Source organism: Agelaius tricolor, unplaced genomic scaffold, assembly GCF_023055355.1.
Source record: "Agelaius tricolor isolate 1412-34295 unplaced genomic scaffold, bAgeTri1.0.p SCAF_11, whole genome shotgun sequence".
NCBI lineage: Eukaryota > Metazoa > Chordata > Aves > Passeriformes > Icteridae > Agelaius > Agelaius tricolor.
Window position 1 is genome coordinate 15,652,267 of NW_027269271.1, and position 14,207 is coordinate 15,666,473.

The 14,207-nt window shown below is 36.4% G+C and overlaps 1 protein-coding gene across 2 annotated transcripts in view; it reads right to left on the reverse strand.

Annotated features, from left to right (window-relative positions):
- PKN2 (protein kinase N2) overlaps window positions 1-14,207 on the reverse strand; it is a 55,168-nt gene that overhangs the window by 25,923 nt on the left and 15,038 nt on the right. For both annotated transcript variants that reach the window (XM_071436328.1, XM_071436329.1), the window contains exon 2: window positions 4,792-5,092. In XM_071436328.1, the coding sequence (XP_071292429.1) occupies window positions 4,792-5,092 (301 nt within the window). The remainder of the gene's footprint in view (window positions 1-4,791; window positions 5,093-14,207) is intronic.

Sequence of the window (14,207 nt, forward strand, 5' to 3'; positions counted from 1 at the left end):
AGCACCTAAAATACCCTGTTTTCATAAAAATATACTCACCAGACTTAAAAGAAGTTAATAGGGATGATTTTTTATTTAATATTTGGATTACATGAGGACCATGGCAGTTGTCAGTCTGAAATGCTCATATGAACTGTGATCTTTGCTCTTCTGAAAACCTTTCCAGTTTGAGTTTGTTCAGTGCTCACCAGCAAAAACTTCTTGCTTCTAAATTGCCTTTTACCCATCACTGCTATCTAAATTATATTTATAAAGAGCAGTTACATAACCCTACTCTTCTGAGACTGCTGCTCATTCCTTAGGGATCTCCTCCCCAGATGCTACATATAGTATTTCTTCAGTAAGCTCAGTGTGAAATCGAGGATCCCACATAACTTTCTGAATTTGGCTCCCCAGATGGTACTGCAGCGTGCTGCTTAAGTATTTAATTAGCAGCAAGTACCTTTGGTAAATAGTTAATTTTAATCTTATTTGAGGATATTTAATTGCAGTTAGCCTCATCAGTGTCATACCCCACAGAAATACCTGCAATGCATTTAGGCATTGCTGAAGGGAGGAATGAAGATGCATTGTCAGGCTTTTCTCAGGGAGTCAGAAGGTTGGATCAGCACTTGAACTAAGTCATCAGTAGGCCCAAGGCAGCAGGGGACATTCTGCACTCAGAAAACATCCAGTGCTGACCTCCTGGAAACTTCTCAAGTTCAGCTGAATTTCCACTAGGTAGCAGCTAATTTTAACTACTAAAAAAGTGACAGGAGAGTCTTTCAAATTGCATAGATAATATTATTCTACATTAAGGCTACCAAAGTTATCATGATATTCCGATGGATATGAGTCTGTAGGTGGAGTCTGCTGTCTAATAAGTCACTACCTATTATCAGTTTGGTTGCTACCTCTACCAGTTTCCAGTAATTGGTCTTAGGTGGACACTGGTGTCCAACAGATTAACCTAGTCATTTGTAAGGACAAAGAAATCCCCCAGACAGCCAGCTAATCATATTATTTAAAAAAATAATTTATTTTCTTTGCAATGCCTACAGCCAAGTTTGATGTAAAGTGGATAGCTTCCATGTCAGTTAGGAGGATGGAAGAAAAGGCATTAACTTGTCTTTGAGTTAGTTTTGTCCATATTTTATCCAGTTTTATCAATTCACTCAAAGGTTTTCCTATCATTACACTTCTCTATCCCCCTTAACTTCAGCACTATGAAACAGATCAATTTGCCAATTTATAGGTTTTCGATGTATTAGCTACATGTTTAATTAAATCAGTAACTTGCTGTAGGTAAGGTATTTCAGTCTTACAACTCCCTGAGTCATATTAGAGACCACAATCTGTACTGCTGCTTTTGACACAAATGCAAATCCACCAATTCAAACTTTGCTGTTGTATAGAAGTATGTTTTCTAGACACAAAATTTCTTCATCTCTGAAACAGAAGTAATTATACCCATAGGACACATTACATCTCTCAGACTTCCAGCAATAATGGTTGCTAGGCTTCTCCTACTCTTTTTATGTTGCTGGATTCTGCTTCACTTTTAAGTGTTGACCTACAAATTTTAAAGTTCCACATCCTTGCATGACTAATACACTGCACAACAAGGGCAGACTTGGGTACAAAGTCCCACTTCTAAAACAAACTTCAATTCATCAGCAATCCCTATAAGGTAAAGTACACCTATGTTGTGCTAAAAGTTGTTTCTGAATCACATACCCACTGTCAAATCTACCCTCACATACTCTAATAAAGCTGTTTGGCAAACTGCACTTTCTGGTTAAAGTTAAGTACCAATTCTTCAAATAATTGTGATCTTTCAGCTCTAGGCAAACTACCACAAAAACTTCTAAACTTGCTTGGAATAGAATGTTATTAAAACAGATTTTTCTACAGTAGATTTGTTAACACTACATTTAATGATTTCAACATGTATTGATTGCACTGTGCTGATTACAAAGCAGTTACATTAAAAATTAGTGTCTTGTTAAAAAGTAATACAAGTTACTGCTTGATACCATAAGCAACAGAAAGAACTACAACAGCCTGTGTAGCATTTCTCAGCTCTATACTGGGAGTACTTCACAAATATATGTTCACACCCACTCTTCAGATACAGGAACACAGGAAGATTAAATGACTGTTCTAAGTTACCAAAATGGTCTTTCAACCAGTCAACAAAACAGTGAAAATATCTTTACAGTTCAGGTCCAACAAACCAAAGAGATCAGCTCAATGAATCTCAATCCTGACTTTAGAACCTGAAAAAACCTACCCAGTATATTCTGTTATACAGGGAAAAACACAGGGCTTTTAATACTGAAATATATTAAAGTACACAAAGAGAAGACAGACCTTGACTCATACAGCTCTTGAACCCTCTTTACCTTATTTTCAGCATTCATGATCTGCACAGTCTAAAAATTTCCCATATATTTCCACCTCTTTTATATAACTTGTTACTAAGTGACCAGAAGGTCAAACACAAGCTAAAGTGAAAAGCAGTAACACTGAATAAAGATAATCTCTGGAAACAGTGCACATTTTGGGGAGCTCCCATATTTACCAGAAAATGGTTATTAAATTCACTGCCTATTTTAGCAAAAACAAGAATTCCCCAAGTGAGGTGTCTGTGACCTGTCCACTGAGGTATCTTATGTCAGATGGCAGTCACCTTTCAGGTTATGTATCTATGCACTTCCTCAATACCATGTGTGTGTGTGTATACATATATCCACATGCACACACACACAGTTGGCATGTCATAACTTTTATGTTAGCAACTTTATTTTGCAAAGGTCAAGCTCACCAATACCTAAAGTGAAGCCTAAGGCTTCAGTATTAAAAATCAAAATATCACCAAAATGACTTGCAGCCATTTGTCTCAAGACAGACAACATTTACTGATAGTGCTCCCCCTCCATGTACTACTGACCATGAATGAGGAAGGAGACAAGCACTTAAATTACGAGGCAAACATTACAAAAAACTCAAGCACTTCAACTCCAGAGGGTGGGTGCTTCCAAATCTTTATCCAAAAAGAGGTATTAACAGAATTAAAGATTACTTTTTTTCCCCCCTCATGCAGATTATGCAAAATATTCCATTTAAATGGGTCTTGCATGGGAATACCTGATGTGATACTTTACAGAGAATATAAAGATCTCAACCATATTTTCAAGTTTTTTCTTGCATATTTCCATGATTAAGACTGTACAACCTATCTACCACTAACACCTAGAACAGAATAAAATTTAAAAACAGTCGTAAGAAGTTTAGCACACATCAAAAGCAAGTAGAAGCACATAAGATCAACCATGATCTTTTATCCTTTGAATCCCTCCTTTATCCTTTGAATCCCTCCTGCATTTCCCAAGACATGCACAATGACAATATTACTCATTAACTCATTATGATAAGGCTTTTAAAAATGTTACACTGGAAGGAAGCAAGAGCATTTCTGTGCTCATCCACTTTTCAAGTTCTACTGCTAGATGAATTTTGCAAATTATATCTGCACAGATTTTTAATATTTGGTCTATACACAGTTTGTATACAATTCTCTTTCTGTTCCTTTAAAAGCCACAGTCCTGTCAACACTGAAGCAGATTTTCATAAACTTTAGCTGACATGGAACAGAATGCTTCATGCCTACCAAAAGCCCAGTGGCTATCTGGAAGCATACATGATTGCATTCATTTCCATTTCATGCTGCAGCAACCACTTAGCCTCACTGGTTCCAGCTGTGTCGCTGCTCCACCTCTTGTATCCTCACACAGATGAAATGCAGAAAAGAATCCAGCACAGGCCACCATGGACACCTGAACACCTCTGCAGTGTGTCACCAGACTATGAACTGCACACATCACCCACCACTATTTCCTAAATTCTCACTGTAACCAACCTTGCATCACAAGGATGCTGCAGACCTTTATTCTACTGCCCAAGCTTCCTCAGGCTTGGCATTTACTTCACATGAATCTTCAATGGCTTGAGCACGCTATTAACATTTTGCCAAGAAGAGTCTGTGCAATGTGAAATCACCAGGCTGGCAGTATCTCCCAGCCATTCCACAAAGCTCAAAGAGGACTGTTTACTTTCACAACATTCCATCTTAAAATACCAATCCTGGTATTTTTAAAAAATACATTCAAAGTTAGTATTGATTTGCTGCCATGCCACAGAAAATACTAATTAAAACCATCAACTACAACCATTCTGTGAAAACAATTTCAAATTGTCTTTAAAATAGTAGCTTTGCTGTGGAAAAGGCTGGAGAATAAATAAATTGTAAGAAATGTCACTGTAAGAAATGTTTGATAAGTTAAATAACAGCACAACTGAAAAACATTTTCTAAGTTAAGTTTAAAAAACCAAAAACTAACAAAAATTTTAAGTATAAATGTTGTAATTTTTCTCCTGCATTGAATAAAAAGGTGCATCAGTGCTGATGTCTACAGTGTAATTCAGAGAAAGTCACTGGGAGAGCTCATGAAATTTGCTTTCACACAGAGAAAAGTTACTAGGAAACATTACAGTGACTGAGAAAATATTTTAGTATGCTAAGAACTGAAAGTGAAGAACTCAAAATCCATAAAAGACACTGTTCCCTAGGAAGGAATTTTAAACTCAAAGGTACTGGATACTGACTTGTGAGTCAAAACAAAGAGACATACATAAGTAACAAGCTCACCAGCTATAGATTTGCTTGTTCACAAAGCAATTTTTCAAGTGAAATGGGGAGAGCTTATCTCAGCTATAAAGAAAAAGTGATTTCACAGTAATGCATGGTACCTGCAACATCTTCGAGATCTGTTACAACAATGTGTGCATTTAGTTCCTGTAACTTATGATGCAAGTCTTCTAACTTCTTATTTGATTTTTTCAAAATGTTGTCCACATATGCCAAGTTCTTTTTATCCGTTGTGACCTTCCTGAGGTTCTCTGCTCCCTCCTTGATTTTAAGTTCCTTTCTTATTTCTCGCTTGATTTGGTCCTTTATTTCATCCAGCTTCTGCTGTACCATTGTATCTGAGAAGTCCAACTTCTGGCCAGTGCTCACATTCTCAGAGGTTACAAGGCCTTTGGCATCCCCCTAGGAAGAAAAACAGTAATATAATCACCAGGCAACACTGTTTCTGACAACACACACTTACAGTGCCCAGCACTCAGGTCTGTAGTTAACCCTGTAAGGCCATTCACTAACCTCAGCTTACACTCACATTGACCCAAAGCAACAATATCACAAGATATGATGTTAACTGGAGCTACATTTTAGAACAGATTTATTTTAAATTGAGTGACATCTTTACTATGCCTATTTTTAACAGCAAGAGATTTAAATACGTTTGTATTTGTCATGGCTGCTTGCCTAGCAGTTATATGCCTCAGAGCTAATGAGTCATGTTTGTGATTTTATAGATTTAATTTGTGTTTTAATAGACAAGATGGATAGAGGAAAGAAGAGTAACTTCTAATAATTATAATCTATGGGGAAATTTTATACATTCTTTATAATAGGTTCCTTTTAAAGATTTTTAAAAAAAATAGTGATATTTGCAGTTGTTTAAAGAAATACTGGCATATCTATAAGGATTTGTCAAGGTTTTACTGGAAAGACATTTACCAGGTCATTTTAATCCTTCAAGTAAAGATTTTTTTAAATTTTAAAATAAAAATTAATTTCTTTAAAAAGTAATAATCATTAAAAACCCCAAATCTTACTTTCTTGTGCAGGCAAGCTAGGCTGAAATGAAAAAAAAAAAGTTGCAATAATGGAACAGGAGTTGTTGTAGTAAGGGAGCAGGGGATGAAAAGTCTTCAGAGCCCCCAGAGTACACAGGGGGTCATAATCGTGCCTATGATACGTTCACATATCATTGAGAAGTAAGAGCACAAGGGCACATTATAGAACCTACACCAATGAAGTTCATATACAATTAATTACATATGTGACAAGATTTGTGTGCCTTATGCACAGACCCCAGACAATGAGCAGACATTAGCTCCTACCCAAAAAATTCCAGCTAGAGGCAAATGAGAGAAGATCAAAGAAAGATTCTCCTGAACTTGAATTTGAACCCATCGTAACTCAGAATTTATTTAATAAATGTCTGGCCTGATTTGCATGTAACTACCCAAAAGACCAAAATTCCACCAAAATTTCTTAAACACTATGATGAAGTTGCCTTGACTTCTGAAAAATGGGGTGAACAAAAGGCATTTTATGGCATAATTAAAATGTAGAAAGTTTTTGTCATAAAATCAGTTAGCATCACAGTAAACAGAAGAAAACTTTTGGGAGGGAGTTCATGGAGCATCAGGCTAATAAACTGAAGAATGTCCAGAACACAAAACTACTACAGACACTCTACAGTAACTTGGTTTTCAAAACAATTTGTATCACGAAGGTTGTGCCTGGGCCCTACATGTCAACAGATAATGTTGGTCAAACTATTTCAATCCATGCATATTCCAGCAATATTGCCTTCCATAAGCAAGATCCAATCTACTAGTCCTCAACTATAATTTCCCAAGATTCCTGAATCTCTCATTAAAATTTGTCTACCCACAGATTCTACTTTTAGTACAAAAAGTTAACAACTCAAAGATTCTTAAATATTCAAAGTAGTCAGAACCACCATCTTGCCCCAGAATTTGACTATCAGTAAAAGAGAGAACAAGAAAGCAATTTAGAAATGACAAAGTGAGTAAGAAATGAAAGGGAAAAAACCATGCAAATTTACTTTAAGTACACTTGTGAGTGCTTTTCTGTCAGTGCAGATTAAAATAAATAATTATGCATATGTGGAGAGGCTATTAATAGCTGTACTGGGAAGTACATGGCATTGTTTCCATATATAGGCACATAAAATAGAATCGATTTTTTAAAAATAAAATAGAATAATCAATAGCAATGAGCATCTAGTCCAAAGGTTCATGAAATGAAGGAAGCCATCCACCACGAGTTGAGTGTTTAGTTTTGAGAAAACTGAAACTGAAAATAAGTTGATATAACAACTGTATGGCAAACTATTTAAATAGTAAGTATATCCAAATCAGATTAAGATCTTTGATTTCCCTGTCTTCCTAACACATAAAAATTAAGGACATCAAAAAAATACAACATTAGTATGCTACTAGTCAGTCTTTAAATAGATATTAAAAAACGTTTCTGAATAAAAAGTATTTATTTTTACACCACAATTTTTCATGCCTGTTCTGCAAGCTTTCTAGAAATAAACTTATATATCACCTGCTTCCTTAAAGCAGGATATTATACTTTTTAAAGTTCATAGGAGAAAGACAAATGAGAAATGTAAAAAACCCCAAATCAAATAACAAAACCACCAAAACAAAAAAGAAAACCTTTTTTTCTATACTGTAATAGCACCTGAAGTTTGCTAAAATTATGCCAAGAATGTACACTTCTCAAACAGAACAATGTAATTAAGATATAAATAATTCAGAAATATTATTCACTGGGGTTTACCAAAGAGACTTCAGTTAATTGTTCATCCATTGAACAATAATGTATTTTGTTACAGGGGAGGTTTTTATCCCTCTACAAGCCCTATATCCCATCTGTTAAAGTGTTGTTATGTTCTTCCATAAAAAGGTTTTTGGAGCCCTTGTTTCAGACAGAGTCCCTAGTAAGCCTTCAATGAAATTAAATCTCCATGATCATTAGTAATTTGCCTTTGGAATTTGCAGTAATTGAGTAGAAGGTCTCCTCAGCCTGAGTAGTCTCAGCAGCATTTTTGTCCCTGGATTTAAGGGTTTCAGAACAGACTTGTCTTCAATCTGCTTTTGAGACAGTAGAGAGTTCAATAGTGTGGATGCTAACACTGGAAGGCTGGTCACACTGCCTGTACACTTAAACATTCTTTTTTAAAATCCCCCCAAAAGCCACAGATGATACTCCTTCTGTCTCTCCTGTCATCCAGAGTTAATTACACTTTTGAGCAAGAAGTATTCTCTCACCTAGTTATCCAGATGTGTCACCTGGCACAAAGGTCACTGTGAAATAAATTCTTCCAAGGAGGGACCTGTGCACTCAGTGACCCCTGAAGGTCACTGTGAAGGCAGAGCAACACTGTGTTCTGCAAGGGAAGCTGCTCTGGTCCTGCACTGATGTGCTTTGCTGCTGAGATGCAACAAAGCTTAGAGACAGAGCCTCATGCTGCAAAGATGAGCAGCCTCAAAAGTGTTCCAGTTTAAGATGAAGATATCCACAATGGCACAAGACAGTATGTCTGATAGTTAAATCAGTCTAATAGTAAATGTCTAATAGTAAGTCAGTAGTAGAAATGAGGTAGGATTTTTTTCTTTAAGAAAATCACCTCCCAAATGCCAAACTCAAAACTATACTTTTAAACTGAAGTTACTTAAAACACAGCATATTCCAGTTTTCTTAGATGAGAACCTACTACCAAGTCTCTGCTTAGAGTTGAATATTCTTTCAAAAAATTATTTTTCTCATTTGGATAAACTCCCTCCCAGGATAAACCTCACATCCTTTAGGTTATAGGTGCTCTGCCCGCTCAACCTGAAAATTAAGTGTAAAAAGAAACAACAATTAGGGACAAGGCCCAAGTTCTTTCCTTTGCAGTGCTCAAGCAGGCAGCGTGCAAAAACAGAAGAAACCATTCACATTCTGTATGCCAAGAAGCTATCAATGAATTTTTGCACAACTCTTCCCTTTACTCTCCTTCTTAACATAAAATATCTTAAGAGTGGAAATGCTCTAAAACAGATAATGACTAAACCATTCTTGCTGGCAAAAGAGAGAACAGGCCTCATTGCTTTACAATCCAAGGCAACAGAATGGGCAGCCAGTTACTAATTCTTAGTTTCTTTTAAAACTCTGTAGTGTTTTGATGGCTGGTTAAAGAGAGGGGCCAATCTTTGCTGGGTGCTGCCAGTACTGGACAGCCCAGCACAGCATCCTTTCCCCTTGTGCCACACCAACTGCTGGGGACCTGGCTCTTGGCCTGAGCAGTGGCAAAGGGCAGCGTCACCCACCCACCGTGGGAGGCACAGACAGCACTGAGAGGCAGCACTGCACACCTCTCTGCTAAATAACTGTTTCTGAGCCACTGCAAATTACTGAAACATTTCAGTGTGTAATGAAACTCAAGATATGCTTACCACAATTAACTATCAACAACCACACATAAGATACTACTGCTTGATTAAAAAAAAAAAAAAAAAAAAAAAGAAGGAAAAAAGGAGTCCATTTATGCAGACTTCCCATGGCACAGGGCTTAACCTCCCTTTGATTGCTGGCTCAAAGACTATCTATTTACATAGATTAATTCAAGATGCCAGCCTTCAACTTCTGTACTTCTGGGAAATATTTTAAGTATAGTTGCTGAAAATAATGAGTAGTGGTCTGAGCATGTCTTTTAATAATACAGTTGATTCTGGCTGGTGTGGTGAAAGAGAGTAGTAATACTGTTTATGAAAATCATGTGGGGCTTGCACTTTTGCTTCAGATCAGTTCTGAACCAAACAACTGGTGAAGCAGGTGCTTTGACATACTGCATTTTCCACCAAAATCCCATTTAAGAATAAAACATCCCAACTGCACAGCAGTGGCAATGGTACTGCTGAAGAGAGTACCATGAAGCTGAACATAGCAGGGAATCTGCTTAAGTTGTGTAAACCAAATGGCTTTGAATTCTAAATGAGATTCTTAAACTGCTCCCTCTTAGAAGATAACACTAAAACTCTGGGCATTAGTAACTACTGAAGACTTGTTCCTGAGATCACAGTACAACTTGACTGTGCTATACCATATATTCATTATAGAGAATATCGATTAGAGCAAGAATTTCAATTGCTCATTTCTGTTAGAAGTTGTTATAGAAAGGTAAGTGGAGCCTTAAACTAAACCACACTTAACAGCTGATGAGTGCTCATGCACAATATTATTTACCTTTTACACTGATGTGCTACAAGCACACACTAAACCTGCATTTAGAAACAATCCCAAACCAGAAACTCCCAGTAAAACTGCTTACATTTTTTCCTAAAAGTATTAGCATTTCTTTTTATATGCTCTTGAATTTTAGCAATCATTTCAATAGATAATGAGACAATTAAAAACCTGTTTGACAAATATATTAAAAAATGCTGTATAACAATAGGATTTTCATCTTATGTACGATTAAAAAAGTGATCATAACCCAGAAAGAAAAAATGTTTATTAACATGTAATTTAATTTTGAAGAGCTAGAAGTACAGCTTTGGAACTACTAGGTATCTTAGTATAATAATTTTCTGAATAATTTTTTAGGAAAAAAAAAAAAAAAGGAAAAAAAGCTGCTTTTCTGAGCTAACTGCCAAGGTTTCCAAAGTTCTCTACACTAATTCCTAAGACTAGAGTAGTCTTTTATTTTACAAACAATGTTAATCAATTGCAAACTTCCCTTCCCCCCGAAGTCATTCATAAAACCAGATGTGACAGCTTGTCTGCATTACTGGAACAACATGGACTATTTCCTCCTACTCAGAAGCAAATGTGATTGTGGTCAAGATCTCAGCACTCACCCAATGTCAAGAACTGAAAAAACCCCCAACTTGGAGGCTTAATAGATTTTGGCATTAGTTTGCTGTGCTAACATGTCACAAATCAGGATTTAAATTTAATCTAAGTCACAGCTTTCTGCTTTGTAACAAGAGGCTGTTTAAGGCAGAAATATCTACAGTCCACTACATTATACATGGATGAATTCAAGTAGGACACTAATTAAATGGGGTTCAATTCCTGTGCACAAACAGTGAGTGCCCAACTGCATCTGTAAGAGATGAAATTGATTTTAATAAAAGGAAAAACGTGTTCCTTAAATAGGGAGGTCCTCAATCAGCTGGTCACCTCTGCTATGCTCTCCCAGTTTGAACTGCTGTCCTGATGAATACTTTAGAGGGAACATTTGCTTTCACTCACACAATAGGTCCTGGGCTGCAGCAGTTGGTCCTACAGCTCCTGAATAAAATCTGTGTGGCCTGACTCAGCCAAAACACCTCATCTAAACAGGTAATAAAATTCCCTGGGGTGTCCTTGCTATCATCTAGCTTCCAGCCATCAAAAATCCCTGATTCAGCCAGAATTTTCTAACACAAAGAGCATGGCCCCCAAAGGTGCTCTAAGGGCAGTCAAGACTTGCTTACAGAACTAGAAGTTGTGTCCATGCAGAGCTGTGCCAACACTAAGGAGAGAAAGGGGCATAAGAGAGAGAGACTTTTTTGCTACAGAAGGGAAAGAAAACATTCTAAGAAATGTTGCCTTCAGCTGCTTCTTGTTGCAGGAGCTCCTGATGGTTTTACACAAGGAGAAGAACCTGCAAGGAGGCTTCCAAGGAAATATGACATTGAAAGAAAATCTTCACACTGAAAATCTTCACACTTCACACTGAAGATTTTCTTTCAATGCCATATGACTTCATGTGTCATATGTCAATGACTTCACACAGTTTCTCACAATCACGAAAGCTTGATGGAGGCTATGGCACAACACAGGTGATGAGCACTCAAATGGGAGGCCAGCAAATGGCTACAGTATCCAAGAAGCATGACCACATATTCTGGCAACAGGTGTGGTACAAACACTTCAGCAGTTTCCAAACTTTTATCTCTAACTTGAAGTTCTGACTCAAGCCAAAAAATTCCAATAGAGGCCAGTACAGTGGAAATGAAACTTCCCCTCTCTAGTTTCAGACGTGCAAAAGAAATAGCAAAATCCTAGTTCCCATCAGTAGGGACTGCTGTCACAATCTTTATTAACATGTGCCCAGGAAGATCAGGATATGAAATTATGGCTATAATAATGCCACTTCTCCATTCTCTATGAGACTTTGCTTAGTTTTCATTTAGCTTCTCATCACATATGAAAATAACATACTCGGAAGAAAATTTCTTTTTATGTAAATAGTATGGTTTCAAGCAGACCACATATGGTAGGTGAAGCTCTATTAAATGCCAAAATACAAACAGTTCCTTTCAAGGTACACGGAACAAGATTTTATGAAATGTTAATACCATAGTGCATGCTGAAAATATCACCAATAATGATGTATCATAGAACTGTGCCAAGAAGACTAAAGTAATTCCCCTAAAATGCAACCTCACCAAGATGCAAGCAATCAAAGCACTGAAATGATAATTTCTCATCTAATGCCTGTAACATTACCATATATTAATAATGTGGTAAATATATACACCTTGCTTTAAAAGATAAGGAAAACAGGTGGATTAAGTGACAGTTCAACAAATGAAAGAGAGGCAAGTTCAAAGGAGCACAAAGTATTGCAAGACTAAGTCCCTCAGCCACAGATCCTGGAGTTGTGCACTTACTGCACTGGACTGGGCAGCGAAAACAGACAGGTATCTGTGTCCTACCTCCTACTGCCAACACAGGAATTCCATGCACAAACTTGTTTTGCATTTTCTAAATTTGAACTGAAAAATTTACTCTTCTTTTGAGAAATGTCTTGGTGAAAAGAATCTTTGAGATCCCATAAAAATATGAAGTAAATATATGAAAATATGAACTAGTAAATAGCAGAGAAATGAGCATTCTTGTATGTGTTTGACAGTTTGAGGTTTCTTTAAAATAAAAACCCCTTAAATTTTAAAACTGATAGCAAAACTATGTATTGTGAGGGACTTAGGTATTTGTGAATTTTTTTTTCTTTTCTTGTTACTTTAAACAATTTCAAAAATCCCATAAGAATTGCAGGGGTTTTTTTTCATGAGAACACCTGCAATTTTCTGTACTATATAAATAAATAAACAACTTCATCCTAATGGCCTAAATTTATTTCTTGAATATATACAGCATGTATATATTTAAAATACAGTGTATTTTAATACACTTGCCAAACCCTACATAGAGGTATCCATGGTATCCATTTCTTTCAGAAATTCATACACTCATTTTGAATTACTGCCAGAGACTGAAACAAGGAAGGGGGCTTGACAGAAATTCTTATCACAAGGTTTGTCTCAGTTTGACTTGACTGATCTCTCTGTTATATTAAGCTCAAGTTTGATGCAAGCAGTTGTTATAATGCTTTGAAGTGCTTGAAGTATAACATAAGTTACTCAGGAAACAGAACTATTTCAGAAAAAGGTAAGATCATGCAAATACTGTGTGGTGAATTTGCCTCTAAGTATAAGTAATACAGAAACTAATCAGTCCACCAGGGAGAAACACTCTCCCCCCCTTCCCCATACTGCTTCCACCACAGCCAGTAAGGGATCTGCTGAAGTGCATGTTAAAGCAAACACCTAAACACAAAAAATTCTGCTGCTACTGAAAGTTAGCATAATTTTGTTCCAGGTCACCCCAATACCAATATGTTTATTGCATTTTTTTCATTCAAAACATTTACCTGTTTTTGTCTAACATTCAGAGTAGAGTAATATTACATATGTAGCTCAAGTTGTTTGAAAAAATAATGTCACTACATTATCCAAACTACAGGATGTGGTATTTAATTGGGTAGAAGAGATTTTCAAAGGTTAAAAGGTCAAGTCAACAGACATGAGTCAAAATCATGTCTTATGACTTTGATAACTCCTCCTCAAACTCAATGCACACTGTACAAAGGTGATAATTTGGTGGGCATGCATCCAAAAATATGCTTACTTTAAAGAGAAGCTACCATTCATTGCAACCATATATTTTTAACAGCTGTAATGTTAACATTAAGATAAAAATGTGTGGGTAAACTTCTGCTTGTGAAGGAGTTTTAGTTACTATGCAGAAATACAAAAATCAAACCTCAAGGAACCCAAACCTTAATTTATTAATGCTTAAGGACAATCAGGTCCAATCCCAAGCGGTAAGATATTTTTCTTGTATATTATGAATGAAAAATGAGTTAGATAATTGCTACCACTAAAAAGATATTATTATCTATCTCGGGTAATGCAACAGATTGAGAATTCTGCTCATCCACAAATCACAGTATCAGCTGTTGCCACATCTGTTAAGTGGTGGGACTTCAGTTTAACACACTTTAACTAAACTGCAAGAGAAGAAAGCTAAAATGTCTTACTACAGAAACAAATCATTACAACTGGAACTTCTGCGGTCTTTCAGTGCAGGTTAAAAATCTTAAATATTGAAATGATGCAAAAGAAATCCTCACAATAAAAAGGAATTTCTCAATAACACAAGCAAGCATCAGGACATTGCTGAA